General features: G+C 37.2%; 2 gene segments (V, D, J or C); both read left to right on the top strand.

Moving 5' to 3' along the window:
* Positions 1-1115: 1115 nt before the first annotated feature.
* Positions 1116-1676, top strand: LOC131343536 (Ig heavy chain V region 914-like). The segment is given in 2 exon segments: positions 1116-1249; positions 1343-1676. Coding segments are annotated over 2 exon segments (408 nt in total).
* A 4633-nt stretch (positions 1677-6309) lies between these two features.
* LOC131364759 (Ig heavy chain V region 914-like) lies at positions 6310-6774 on the top strand. The segment is given in 2 exon segments: positions 6310-6349; positions 6455-6774. Coding segments are annotated over 2 exon segments (360 nt in total).
* Positions 6775-16112: the final 9338 nt, after the last annotated feature.

Below are 16112 nucleotides of genomic sequence, written 5' to 3'. Positions count from 1 at the left end.
TATATAGTTAAACATTTCAATATTAAACCCTTTCAGTTTAGTAAAATCAGAGTTTTTTTTCCTAATTTGTATTGACCTTATTAAACAAGATTTATTTTTTTAAATTGTCATACAATTAAAATGATTTATATTCAGAGATTTTCAATGATTTTCTGTGAATGTTGAGGTTTTCTGAATGTCTTTTTATTGGACTTTGAATTTGCCTGCTCTCAGTATGTTCACTATTACTTTACTTGTTTAAAAAAAGTGTTGCTATCTAACAGGTGAAGGGATATACACAGGAAAATGATGTACTTGTTATTTATAGAGTATAATGATTGCAATATTTATTAAGCAGTTAACCAGATTTTTGCATATTTGTGAAAAATGTTTCATAGAAAGTGTTTTCCTCGATATGAAGTTTTATATATATGTGTGTTATAACACATAGCAAAGGGTCTGGGCCAGATCTGGCATTAAGCTGGCACTGCTTGCTGAGTGATGGCATGGCAAGTGGTATGTCAACCAGATGCAGACCAGGTCTGACAATGATGGCACTCTTTATATGATGGCATGCCAGATGTGGCCCAATTATGTTTTCTGTGGGCCAAATCTGGGTCAGCAGTATGGCCCAGTGCTGTCCCTGTTCTGAGCAAACAGTGTGGCCCAGTGCTGGACTTGTGCTGGCCCATGCGTGGCCCACCTGTGGCAAACCAGATATGGGCCACCCAAGGGTGATCATTCTTTGTGGTATGTGGGCCGAGTGTAAGTGCACTGTGTGGGCCAGATTTGGGCCAGACCTATTTTGCTGTCTGGCATACGTCTCCAGCAGCACAGTGTTTTTAAAGGGGCAAAACTTTCAGACAGAGGATACAGCTGTGTATTACTGTGCACAAAAGCGACATTCATTCAGATTATTTATAAAATGAACATTGTGGTTAAAAGAGAAAGTTCCAAATATAAAATCTTTTTGTAATTGGGGTTTACTAAATTCATAAAAAAGACTTTTAAACAAAAGAGTTTTTCTCCCCATTATAAACCCACATATCCTCCATCAGATGAATCTCCTCCTCATGATTTAAATACATTTCAGATACATTCTCCTCCCATCATCAGCAGATAAGCAAATCCATGCGTCAGAGCTGGATCTCACTCTATTTATATGATGTGATGGTGTCTGTTAAACTTTGGAGAACAGAGAAGACTCCAGTACAAACAACACACACCATGTTCTCTACATCTCTACTGCTCCTGCTGGCAGCTGCTTCTTGTGAGTGCTTTATCAAATTCATTCATTTACTAGATGAAGAATAAAGGTGCAGCAGATATTGTGTGAGATATCACCATGTGTTTTCCTCCACAGATGTACATGGTGTGGAACTGACTCAGCCTGCTTCCATGACAGTCCAGCCAGGCCAGAGTCTCTCCATCCACTGCAAGGTTTCATATTCAGTTACGAGCTATGCTACAGCTTGGATCCGACAACCTGCAGGAAAAGCTCTGGAGTGGATTGGAGACATCGATAGTGATGGGGATACAGCTTACAGTGAGAAACTGAAAAATAAGTTCAGCATCTCCAGAGACACTTCTACTAACACAATAACAATTGGAGGACAGAACATGCAGACTGAAGACACAGCTGTGTATTATTGCGCTAGTTACACACAGTGAGACAGAATAGTGGATTCCTCTTACAAAAACCTTATGAGACATGTTACACACATCCTCTCAATGCAACTAATAAATCATCTCAGTCACACTTTCACTTTCTTTCACTGGAATGAAGTTGTGATCATTTTCAGCATTTTAAAACAGTCACAAAGTAATTTTCAAATAAAAAAAGAAAACATTATTGAAAGAGTGTTCATTCTGAACCTTTATTAATTCTTTATTTTACATTTTTAACCAACAGTTGAATCAGTGTTTACTGAGTGGATTCAGGAATAATACAGCATGTTTCCAGCAGTGTGTTGTGTTTAACACACAGTCTGTTCTCACAGTGTGAGGTGCAATAATTGAAACAACTGAAGGAGGCAGCAGAGTTTAACAAATAAAGTGAAAAAAGTGAATCCACAAACTGCATTCTGTATGAGACTCATTCACTATCACTCATTATCAGACACGTATTGATTTTTCATAATTTAGGATGATTTGTGCTACATATTACCATATTTACACCAGATATGTAGCATTTTATGAAAACAAAATAAAAAAATACATTCTATCCTACTTCGTCCCTCAGTCATTATCATGATGATGTGAAACCTCTGCTAGATTTGAGCTTTACAGATTAATTGATTAAGTGAATGCTTTAATTTCTTTTGCAAGTTTAAAATGTTAACATTTCATATTATGGGTTTATGTGAAACATTGAAGACTAAAACATATTAGAGAACTCCTCTCAAAGTCTACTGGGTAAAGGGTTTTCCTCCATGTGGTTTATTTGAAACGGATAAGTAAAAAAAGAGAAGCAGATACTTAAAATTATTCCATCATTCACAAAGATTTAATAACAGACAAGTTGTTGGCATGAGCTCCTGACTAAATGAATCAGTGATGATTTGTGACCTGAATTATTTCTTTAATTAATTTCAGTTTATTTTAAACACACAGAAGAAAAAATGACAGTTTCTGAACAAACCAGAATGTTCTTCTGGGTGTTACAGTTTAGAGGTTGAAAGTCATTTATATACTAAATTTAAGTTGCTTATTCAGTTTTAAATAAATATAAAGTAACTTAAGCACCAAAGAACATTTTTCACTGTGGTTATAAAAACATGTAGAAGACCAGCAAAACAATAGGTAAATGAATATGCAAAATGTTCACCTTACAGCTACATATAGAGAAATATCAGCCACCGTCACAACTACATTTTACACAGTAACTAATCCCCACATTATCATAAACTCAGCTTAAACAACTAGATCAGCATTTATCAAAAAATAATACAAGTGTTTACTTAGTTGATATTTAGTAATATTTTTTTTCTTCATTTATTATTTCAAATGTTATCTCAAATAAATGGTAATAATTAAAATTACAAATTAGATTTTAACTCTTTTCTTAGTGTATTAGATGTAAACTGTTTCAATATTTATAATGTTATTAGAAGATAATTTTTCAATTCAATTTATTTGCATAGCGCTTTTTACAATGAACATTGTCTCAAAGCAGCTTTACAAAAGTAGAGAAACAGAAAGGAGAAAAAAAAGAAATATTAAATGAAATTATTAAACTATTTTATCCCTATTTATCCCTAATAAGCAAGCCTGAGGCGACAATGGCAAGGAAAAACTCCCTGTGATGAAATGAGGAAGAAACCTTGAGAGGAACCAGACTCAGAAGGGAACCCATCCTCATTTGGGTGACACTGGACAGTAAATAATGTAAGTGTAAATAATGTCCTATCTACAACAGTAACCATGGGCCTATGAGGATTCCTGATTCAATTTCTTGAAGAAGATCATTTTAAACTTTTGAATAATAAAGTAGATGAAGTATAGAGAATAGTTTCACTGTTGAGTTGTTGATAGATATTAGATTTCAGCTTTGCCTTCTGTTCACTAGAGATTACAATTCTTCTTCAGAATTTAAAAACACCTGATCTAGAATCTTCTCAGCTATTTCTCTCTGGATTCATCAGTTAAAGCCTCTAGAGGGCAGACTATACCAGAATGAACATCATGTTCTATTGAACGGTTTGATTATAATGTTAAATGTAGTTCATGCTGTTCAGAAAACACTGCAATATTTCACCATGTCAGAGTCAAATTTGACATGAGAATCATTTCTGTGTTAATGTAATTCTCTAGAGTGCAGCTTACACATGACTGATAATGACAAAGGATTGTTTATCTAATTATTATTATTTTCATGTATTATGGCAGAGATTCAGATGAATTTGAGTGAACTGGAAATAGATCAGTTTTCAACTGCTCATTAGTCTTCCTTCAACACAAACATGTTAGCTTCAGCTCCACTGCTGCTGCTGGCTCTCGCCCCCTGTGAGTGTTTGGATTGAAGCTTTATTATTTCATCTGATCCTTTCAGTTCGACATGTCAACCTTTTCTTTTTCTCTTTTCACAGATGTGTTCTGTGCTACTGAGCTCATCCAGCCAGACTCACTGCTTATAAAGCCAGGAGACACTTTAACCATCACCTGTAAAGTGTCTGGAGCTTCTATCACTGATAGCAGCAGCCACTATGGAACAGATTGGATTCGACAACCTGCAGGAAAAGCTTTAGAATGGATCAACAACATTTATTATAATGGCAGTGTTAATAAGAAAGATTCACTTAAAGACAAGTTTGTGGTTTCTTGAGACACTTCCAGTGACACTGTGACCTTAGGGGGACAGAACATGCAGACTGAAGACACAGCTGTGTATTACTGCGCTCGTGATCCACACAGTGACACGACAAGCTGCAGTGCAATTCACTTCTTAAATTAAATAACAAACAACATTTTACCAAGTAACTAATTCCCACATTACAAACACTTACAGTCTAAACACTCAGCTAATTATTTAACAAAAACTAATAAAAAGTTTACTCAGTTCATTGTTATGAAGAATATGTTGCTGTTTGAAATGAAAAATGTCTGAATGTCCAGTTAACATTCCATCTGTTTCACATGTTTGAAAGCAGTTTTTACTTCATATAACTGAGTTCAAATGATACAATAATTCCTCCAATAATGTTGAGTCAATAAACAACAAGATACAAAGAGAGGTATTAGAAGAACAAAACACGTCCACACATGCTACTGTATCCCAGCACCCTGTCCTTGATTATTTTCATACAACATCATGCCCCATGTGTTTTATTCCTTACTTATTCTGTCACTGAGGTCTTCTGCTTCTGCTGTATTTTAGATAAAGGTGAAATTATTCTCAGTACAGGACCAAGTTACTGATTTCTGATGCATAGAGAAGACAGTCTGTGTGAACGAAACCATCTTTAACTGCTCATAAATACACATTCAGCTTCAGTTACAGTGATACACAGTGATGGATTAAAAACACATGAGATGTAATGAGTAAAGAGCAGTGATGAACCTGACAGCATGAAACACACCCAGAGTCTTACAGGAAGCTTTTTCTCATCTCAGCTGTTCCTCTGTGAATGTTTTTATATCTCTAGTGGGCGTGTCATGCAAATGAAATCCTGTATTTGAACCATTTATGCTGAAACCTTCAGCCCAACAACATACCAGCAGTTTGTGTTCATTTACAGCAGCAGGAATTATTTTAATTCTTTGAGATGGGACTAGGCAGTGTTTTGAGTTACTTTACTCTAGCAATGTTCATTCAATGTTAGTATAATTATTCATTTCATATAGAGAATCATTTTAAGGATTTTTCATATTTGCTTTTTTAACATGAACATAAATGTTTGTATGTTCTTGCAGATTCCTGCAGTCAGACACTGACCGAGTCTGATCCAGTGATCATCAAACCTGATCAGTCTCATAAACTGACCTGCACAGCCTCTGGATTAGACATTAGTGGCTATTACCTGGCTTGGATCAGACAGGCGCCTGGAAAAGGACTGGAATGGGTTGCAAGCATCTACAGTAGTAGCATATATTACTCCAGTGCAGTTAAGGGCCGCTTCACCATCTCCAGAGACGACAGTAAGAAGCAGGTGTATCTGCAGATGAACAGCATGAGGACAGAAGACACTGCAGTTTATTACTGTGCTCGAGGTGGATACTACACACAGTGATACTTCCCCTTAGACATCACTACAAAAACACATACTTGCTATAGTCACATGACAAACCCACATTTTCATTTTCATGGAGGTCAAACAATCTAAATGTTTAATCTAAATGAGTCAGTTTACTGGATTACTGGATTGTTGTGAACATTGTCGGGACATTTACACTGATGCAAAGTTCCATACTTCAATTCAGAATTCATGCAATAAAAATATAAGCAACACACACAACAGTGTAGCTTTCCTGCATCCTTCAGGAGTCTGTGTAATGAGATCCAGTCAGTATAAATATTTTCCCTACATGCTGTTTAAAACATAAACATGTGTCATATTTCACAATATGACAGAGTGAGAACTATGTAAACAGTTAAGAGTTTAAAAGTCATTTATATCATGAGTTTAACTTTACTTATCCAGTTTTAAATAAATATAAAGTAACGTAAGCACCAAAGAACATTTTTCACTGTGATTATTAAAACCTGTAGAACACCATCATAACAATATGTAAATGAATATGCAAAATCTTCCCCTTACAGCTACATATAGAGAAATATCAGCCACGGTCACTGTGGGCTCTGGAGAGTTTAGCACTGCTTTTAGATAAAAGATGTTCCTTCCAGTTCTGCTGCTGCTGGCAGCTTCATCCTGTGAGTTTCACTTCAGTAATGAACTCAGAGCTGCTAGTAAATTACTGCAGTTATAACCTACTGTACATACATTTTTACTGAAATTGTGACATCTCTTTTTTTCAGATGTGGAATGTGCAGTAGAGCTCACTCAGGACACCTCAGTGATGTTAAAGCCTGGAGATTCTTTAACCCTCAGCTGTAAAGTATCCGGTTACTCAGTTACTGATAACAGCTACGCTACAGGTTGGATTCGACAACCTGCAGGGAAAACTCTGGAATGGATAAACCACATTTGGGGGGGTGGAAGCATGTATCATAAAGAGTCTCTAAAAAGCAAGTTCAGTATTTCTAAAGATGCCTCCAGCAGCACGGTGACTCTGAGAGGACAGAACATGCAGACTGAAGACACAGCTGTGTATTACTGTGCACGAAGACCACACTGATGCATTTCCAAGACAAGTGTCATTACAAAAACACGTGTGTACTGTAATCATACACTGAGCTCATATTTTCATAATCTACGTATTTGCACTAAAAAAACATTAAGACTGAAAAACATTTCACAATTAAACAGCATTTACTTACTAAATTTAACTTAGATATTCAGTCTTAAATAAATACAAACTAATGTAAGCACCAAGGAACATTTTAATAAGTGTGTGAATTTATTAACTTCACATATCTTTACAGTCTTTTTTTTTTTTCTTCAGATGACTTTAGAGTTGGACACTGAGAGTGAAGTACAACCTCCATCATAAAGACATGGTTATAAATGACTTAACTGACCACTGATTCATTTGATTAAAATTGCTGCTATCACAAAAATCCCCTTTACCATACAACTGCATTGCTATTATTTTTAAGGCAATTACTTTAAAATTTCATGTACATGTGTGTCTACACACCTTCACAGATGCTGAGTTAGCTGTTAGCCCTCAAAAATGTCAGCTCACATAACACGTTATGGACTTCTAAGTATTTATTTACTGAAGACAGATGTAAAGTTGTATGCTTTCTTTGTGAAATACAGATTGCTGTTTTTATAAATTACAGTTTGAATTGCCTCTACAGAACTAAACATGCAGAAAAACACAAGACCTTGACTGATGCAAAGCAGTGACAGTGCGGTCAGTTAAAGGGTTTGATTTTAAGATGATTTTAAGGGGAGAGGATGACATGTTATAATGATGAAGTGTTTCTTCAGTTTGAAATCTCTAAACACTTGTGAAATCCTGATTACATTCTACACCAAATACCACAAAATGCAGACTTAAACATAATATAGTTGACCTATACAGTGAGCAGCATGTGGTTGTGGATTGAACACCTCCATAGTGGTCATGGACACTCCCTATTCAAATAGAGTCGTGTATAAACAGCATGTTCTTGGCTGCTCTAGTTTCCAGTGAGCTCTGTGATAGATAACACTCCCATACACTTTAAATCTGGGTGAAGCAGAACTCAGAGAAAGATCATTTTAGGACAGTGTATTTTACAGCACTCAGATCTTTCTCTCTATTCCAATCTTGTTTTTTTTTAGTAGTTATTAATATTAATAATAATAATCCCCATTGTAATCTATCACATTTACATGGACAATGCTCTAGGACAATGATTCTGATGACTAGTTGTGACTATATACTGTACTATTCATGATTTTATTCCTCCTATTTGTGATACCAGCTGCAGGAACACTACAGGTCAGTGGTTAATTTCCTGAATTAAGAAACACAGAGTCTGTTCAGCAGCACAGAACCTGACAAGAGATCACATGAAATGTACATGTTTTCTGCAGCATCATTACTACAAACTCCTAAATATAAAAATCATCTGTAGGGGGCAGCAGCTCACTTGTTTTCAAGAAGGACTCATGAAACTATGAAATCTAACAGCTGAAGGATGTTTATGCAAATTCACCCTATTATATAAAAAAATCAGCCGAGGGAGCTGAGGGTCACTCAATACCAGTGGCGGACCATCAGGGCCAGCAAACAGCAGTGATCTGAATCACTGACTTGTATGTTAATATATTTAATATATTTTTCCATGAATGTGTATTAAATTATTCCCAATAGTCTATTCTCTACATTTCATAGCTTTTCTCTTGGTTGCGCTGCTTCCAGTAGTGTATATTTATAATAAGAGTATTTATCCAATCATATTTCAGCCAGTGGCTGACATCATGTGTTGCCCAGCTCTAAGGCCTTCAGAATCAATAGTGCAGGCGCCCGTAGATTAAAATGAATGGCAATGAAACTGCTCCATTAACCAATCAGATTTCGAGTTGGCGTCACGGGGTCATCTAGCAGGCATACGATTACGTCAGCAATTTCATGTCTTGTGATTGGATAATTGGAGTAGTCAGAGGTCGGCGAACCACATAAACTAAATAAAATATATATATTTTATCTCACAATGGCTGACAGAGGAGAAGAAATCGATTTGGTCACGGACATCCTTACAAATGCATTTTCAAGGCGGACATTTTAAGAAAATCCTTTTGATTCTTCAAAATAGTTGGTAAGCTTTTTCAGGAACCATTTATGCTTTTGGGTTTTCTTTTTTTCTGGGTTTTCAGTTTGCCTTCATTCCAGATCCCCGGGGTGGACTGTGGTTTTGTTTTTTTTTGCTGCAGTGAAAGGAAACTTGTGAGACTGAATTGTGTTAATGTGTTTTTTTTGCTATATGTAATGTAATTTTATTCATGTTCTCTACAAGAGCCTGTGACACAGCGCACTGTTATACAGTGTTTCTATATTCACTGTGTCTCATTTCAGATGCTGCGTCCTCCGGAGATTGCAGTTTGCTGCATACGGCATCAAGAATGACTTTTTTGAGAAAAGTAACCCTAATAAAATTGACTATTCCTTGTGAGGTGTGAAATACTGTAGACTAATTTCTTTTTTACTTCGTTATTTAATAGTTGATTAGTATCTATAGTGATGCTATGAAGGTGGATTAATTCAGTTAGGACAGCAGTGAAGGCCTAGGTCTGAAATGCACGGCCCGCCACTGTTTATATCAATGTTGTGCATGAAAGGGTTAAGAATTCTCTCCAATTCTGCATTATCCTCAGAGGGAATTTGGGGCATTTTAATGGTATTAAAAAAAGAATCAAGTTCAGAACAGTTATAATCAATTTCAGACGAATACAGGGCTGTATAGAATTGTTCAAAGACCGAAATGATTTCCAACTCATCCTTGGTGATCCTGCCATCATCCCTACGAATAGATGTTATAGTATTTGTAGTTAAGTACTGTCTTATTTGTTGAGCAAGAATTTTCCCACATTTGTCCGAAAGTTTCTATAATTTAGAGCGAGATTGGAGCAAAAGTCTTTCTGTCTGTTCAGATGTTATTAGATCACTCTCTGTCTGTAGCTTTGTTCTTTCCTTAAAAATGTCAGGTGAGGGCTTAATTGCACATTTCAAGTCTAATTGTTTAATTTGATTAAAAGATCATTTAGTTGATGGTTTCTTTTTTTCCCCTCTCCCTCGATGAAAATGAGATTATTTCCCCCATAATATAGCCTTTTAAAGACTCCCAAAGTGGATATGAACGATGCACTGGGGAAAAAAAGAGAACTGCTTATGGCTTGGATATAAGAAACGTCAGAGATCAGGAAATGTATATGTCTCAAAAAAGTATTAATAGACATGGCGGATTTAGTTATTTTGTAGGGCAGGGACATTTGAAGGTCCAAATATGAATTTTAATCAATGTCCAAGTTCTGGAAGATTCAAGATTCAAGAAGCTTTATTGTCATTTCAACCACATATAGCTGACGCAGTACATAGTGAAATGAAACAACGTTTCTCCAGGACCTGGTGCTACATAAACATACAACAACAAAGTTCAACATAAAAACAACACCACAGAGCTAGGACAGAAGATTGTCATTAGCCACGTAAAGTCCACAGTGTGCAGCTAGGTGCAAACAGAGCATAGACAAGACAGTGCAAAAGACAATAAATACAAGAAAGACAACACAAAAGAACACAGGACACTTAGCACCGAAAAGAAAGAAAAGAACGTGTACTGGAATGTAAGTGAAATAAGATAAGATGAAGTGAAATGATGTAAAAAAAAAAAAAAAAAAGTATTGTACAAAAATAATTGTGCAAAAATACACAGCAGTGGTTGAGGTAGTGCAAATAGAAATAAACATAAATATAACTATAGCAGCGGATGACAGGTTGAGGTAGTGCAATAAGTGTGAACAATATAAATTGTGTGTGTGCGTGTGTGTGCGTCCACACAGTCAAGAGAGAGTATGTGTGTATCTGTGTGTGAGAGAGACAGAGAGTTGATATACAGTTCAGTCCTGAGTGAGAGTGTGTGTGAGAGTGTAGAACAGTTCAGTCCAGGGTGTTGAGGAGCCTGATGGCTTGAGGAAAGAAACTGTTACACAGTCTGGTTGTGAGGGCCCGAATGCTCCGGTACCTCTTTCCAGATGGCAGGAGGGTGAAGAGTGTGTGGGGTGTGTAAGAGTGTGTGTGAGGGGTGTGTGGGGTGTGTAAGAGTGTGTGTGAGGGGTGTGTGGGGTGTGTAAGAGTGTGTGTGAGGGGTGTATGGGGTGTGTGTGAGGGGTGTGTGGGGTGTGTGAGAGGGGTGTGTGGGGTGTGTGGGGTGTGTAAGAGTGTGTGTGAGGGGTGTGTGGGGTGTGTAAGAGTGTGTGTGAGGGGTGTATGGGGTGTGTGTGAGGGGTGTGTGGGGTGTGTGAGAGGGGTGTGTGGGGTGTGTGTGAGGGGTGTGTGGGGTGTGTGTGAGGGGTGTGGGGTGGGTAAGAGTGTGTGTGAGGGGTGTGTGGGGTGTGTAAGAGTGTGTGTGAGGGGTGTGTGGGGTGTGTAAGAGTGTGTGTGAGGGGTGTGTGGGGTCATTCACGATGCTGTTGGCTTTGTGGATGCAGCGTGCGGTGTAAATGTCCATGATAGAGGGGAGAGAGACTCCGATGATCTTCTCAGCTGTCCTCACTATCTGCTGAAGGGTCTTGCGATCCGAGACGGTGCAGTTACCAAACCAGGCAGTGATGCAGCTGCTCAGGACGCTCTCGATGGTCCGTCTGTAGAACAAAGTCGGGATGGGGGAAGGGAGATGGGCTTTCCTCAGCCTCCTCAGGAAGTAGAGGCGCTGCTGGGCTTTCTTGGTGATGGAGCTGGTGTTGAGTGACCAGGTGAAGTTCTCCGCCAGATGGACACCAAGGAATTTGGTGCTCTTGATGATCTTCACAGAGGATCCGTCGATGGACAGCGGAGAATGGTCACTCTGTGCTCTCCTGAAGTCAACAACCATCTCTTTGGTCTTGTCGACGTTCAGGGAGAGGTTGTTGGTTCTGCACCAGGCTGTTAGATGTTGCACCTCCTCTCTGTATGCTGACTTGTCGTTCTTGCTGATGAGACCCACCACGGTCGTGTCATCAGCGAACTTGATGTGGTTGGAGCTGTGCATTGCTGCACAGTCGTGAGTCAGCAGAGTGAACAGCAATGGACTGAGCACACAGCCCTGAGGAGCTCCAGTGTTCAGTGTGGTGGTGCTGGAGATACTGCTCCCGATCCGGACTGACTGAGGTCTCCCAGTCAGGAAATCCAGGATCCAGTTGCAGAGAGAGGTGTTCAGGCCCAGGAGACTCAGCTTTTAACAATTAGTTATCATAAAACTTGGTTTTAAAAAGCAAGCATGCATAACAAATCAACACTATTATTGAAAAAAGTGACTTTTGCATTCAAAATACATTAATAACAAATGGCAAAACAAATAATTTAAAGTGTTCAAGAGGCAGGCTAAAAATAACATAATAGAGAGCAGTCTAATGTGAGAAAAGGCTCTGTCTGTCTTCCATCAGCTGCCTAAACCATGGCACAAAAGGAGTGGTTGCTAGACGGGGACACTGGCCTAAATGTTAATTAGTCAAGCTGCTGCAGTATAAGTTCTTCACAACATTCATTACTGAGAAGACTCGCACTGATAGGTCGACCCAGAGTTCAGTCTGCAGAGATGCCATGCTTGCCCATGGGAAGATGCTCTTGTTTCTTTTGACAACTCCTCAACATTCTTGACCAGGAATGGAGATGGAATGCAGAGCAGCACTAGTCTGCCTACACTGAAGCCCTCAAAGCGCTCCTTGAAATTTTTAGCTAGGCTTCTCCAAAAAGGAAAGATGGTGATGATGGTGATTGCCATTAGTCTGCTGGAGAAGAGTTGGAAAGTGGATATGTGGCCATGTGATGTCACTCTTAAAGATCTCCAGCCGCCTTTCAGAGGAGAGTCCTGCTGCCATCAGATCACACACTGTGTTGCCTTTGCCCTGGAGCCTCTGATTCAGTTCATTTAGCTGAGATGTTATGTCCACTAAAAAGGCCACAAGCTCTATGCTATCATCATTCCTCAGAAAATCCAAGTAAAGGCTGGCTTTGACAAATCCATGTCCAAATCTTTCCTGATGACCCTAACCTCTCCAAGACTCTTCCCTTACTCAGCCACCTGACATTGTTATGGAGGAGTAAGTCATCATAAGCAGCATTTACCTGGTAAGAGAAAAAATAAATAAATAAATAAACAAACAAACAAAGAAATAAATATGAGATCTTTTGTGTTGCAGAAATATTCATAAAGTGAACACAAACACCTTGTAAATGCTGTAAATGTAAATGGTTTAAGTCTGTTGAAAGTAGATTTTGATGACAACTGTTAATACTTCCAAATGCATATAATAACATTTTCTCCTACATTTTATTGACAATTGAAAATGATTATATGCATAAAAATTCATAATGTCTGTGTTTTGTTTCGTAGTGGCGTGTGACATTTCCACTCTTCACAACTCCAACTGTCTCATTACAAATCAAACAGAACGGTTTTGTGTTGGATTTGGGCAAAATGAATGCATACCTCTCTGTCCAATTACCTTTGATAACTCTATTTTCTTCACCAACTTTTCTTTTCCTGGAAACTGATATCCTCACCCATCCATTCACTGTGGTGAAGTGTCACCCGATTACGTCAAACGTCATACACACACTAGATGTCATGACAACAATGTCAAAAACAAAACTTTTAATATCTTGCCTTCGCTTTCACTTTGGAACATATTAAAAAGACATTAAAAAAAACTAAACAGATGATTTACAAGTCTGACATGCGTTTAATAAAAAGTAGGAAATCCACACTTTTATTCACCAGAGTCCAGACTTTGAGAAGTGATGTAGGGTGTTTTTGAAGACCGATCCATAGTGGGGTGGAGCACACAGTTAAAATCCCCTCCTAGGATTAGTTTAGGTGAAGTCAAATTGGAAAAACTAGTTAAGAATTTTTTTGTAAATAATACATAGTCCCTATTAGGGACATAAATATTGTCTAATATCAGGGGAACATTATATAATGAACCTGTTGCTATTACAAATCTACCCCCCACCCAGCCCCACCCCCCCTATCTTTTGAACATTACTTACACAGAATGGTGTGTTTTCTCTTATAAGAATCACAGTCCCTCTGGATCTCTGTACATTTGCCCCACCCAAGATTTTTGTAGTTTATAATGATCAGCTGGTATTGAACACACCTTAAATACTGTACCAGATGATGGTAGCTATGTAGAAACTAATGAATTATTACTGTTTAATGTTTACAAAATAAACAGTTTAATTGTAGTGTGTGTGTGTGTGTGTTTAATTTCAGAGAAAAAATAATAATTATATTTATTTGGACATTTATCAAAAGAAAATTAATACTTAAAAATATCCAACAGAAAACAATATAATAAAATCTACTTATTTAATTCACAACAGGAAATTCTACAGACATTTAAGATTTACTTCATATGTGGATGAAAGTGATGTTTCTGTCTGTAAAAACTTGACTACTTAATTAGTTTAATTAAATAGAACTTATGACTTAAATATAATTAAGTATTTTTTTTTTATTTTTATTTTTTTTTATTGAGGTTTATTTGAAAAGGGACCATGTACAATTATAAACATAAATGTGTCCATTTAATGCACCGAATTTAGCCAAAAGGCTAATTTTCATCCGAAAAGATCTAGTAGATCTTAAAAAATCTGCAGAGCGGAGGTGCACAAAAACACGAAGTATGGGAGGGGCCAAACCATTTAGAATTTTATATACCATACACAAATTTGTAAAAAGTCTAAAATTATCGAAACTCAAAAAATTATATTTCTCCAAAACCCTACAGTGGTGATACTGGTTAGGCTTTTTGTCCAAAGTTTTTAAAGTCTGTTTATAAAGAGATCTTAAAGGTTTAATAACTGTTTCTCCTGCTTGACCCCAACATGTCGCACAATATGACAAATGAGAAAAAATTGTAGCATGCATGAGAGTCGTAGCTACGTCAGTGGGAAGACATTGTCTAATTTGTCTGAAATTTATCAAGTTATATTTTATAGTCCTCACCATTTTCTTTACATGCTTTTTGAAACTAAGCTTTGAATCCAACGTTAAACCAAGATAATTAAACTCTGTGACAATTTTCTCCATTTATAGAGATCTACATATCTACAATACTTGATATCTTCATGAAGGTTATGTTTAGTGGTAAGTACATTTTACTTGATACTCCTAAGTGAGTTGTACTTGTTATTCCAGCAGAAATATTTACTTAAAAAGTGCTAGTGCACATCGCTATGAGGATTTTTTCAAGTAAACCCTAAAAGGTTTTTGTTAAGTGTATGAACAGGGTACTGTGATTAGTAATTAGTAATTAGTAATGCTCTAAATTTCCCAGTCTACCTTATCCCACTGATTCTTAAGATGTTTTATAAACATAATTAACATGATTTGTAGGTTTATTATTATTTATATATTGTATTTGACTTTAACACTTTTGCTCATTATTGAAGACAATATGAAATATGTTCAAATTTGAGATAAATGTATACTATAGATGTATATTCTCTCCTGTGGGTTGGACATTTAAAATATCCATATTTTTTAACCTATAATACAAGATCAAGTTCATTTCTGGCTATTACTCATTTGCTGGATTGAACGGTTGCCACACATGAATACAAAAACGACAAAAATGAATAGAAAAATCATCCTAGGCCAAAAATGAAAATGAAAGGTGCTGTCGTATATGAAATATGATTGTGCAATGGGATTTGACTATTGTTTACCAGCTCTTCTATGTGGAATTAAGTTACATTAAACGTGCAGCTATCTTTTTGGGAAGCTGAGCTCACTCTTGTTGTTTGAAATACACAATATTGCCAAAAGTTTTGGGACACCCCTTCAAATGATTGTCTTTAGGTGTTGTTTTTTAGTGGTTGGGCTCAGGCCTCTGAGAAATCTCACAGCTAAAATAATTAAGGAGATAAATCCTGTTGTAATTAAAACCAAGCTGTTAAGAGAAAAACTAAAAACAGCGCGAGTTACAACATGATTTCATGAGGGTCGACCATATACTGCATATAAAACCTCCACTGGTTTCCAACAGAACGTCGACCCTTCCAACATGGCGGAGGAATTGACGTGTCTGTATACAAATCACAGCGGCGCCCTCTACTGCCTCCTGATATAAGTGAATAGGACAAGCTGTTATGACAGGAAGTGTGTTTATTAACCATTTATTATCAGATTTAATTGAAACATAATCATCATGCATTATAACCTTAATTAATGTTTATATAAAATATTAAGAATATAACGCGCCATGTTGTTGTTTTTTGAAAGTCCCGCCCCTTTTTGTGGTTTTCATTTAAATGTCCAGAGCGCGTGCTTGCGTCATCTAGAAGGCTTTTAAAAGAGATTTCAAAAGAAAACGACG

Source organism: Hemibagrus wyckioides, linkage group LG02 (assembly GCF_019097595.1).
Source record: "Hemibagrus wyckioides isolate EC202008001 linkage group LG02, SWU_Hwy_1.0, whole genome shotgun sequence".
NCBI lineage: Eukaryota > Metazoa > Chordata > Actinopteri > Siluriformes > Bagridae > Hemibagrus > Hemibagrus wyckioides.
Note: the sequence above shows the minus strand (reverse complement) of the source record. Positions and strands in the feature narration are given on the sequence as shown.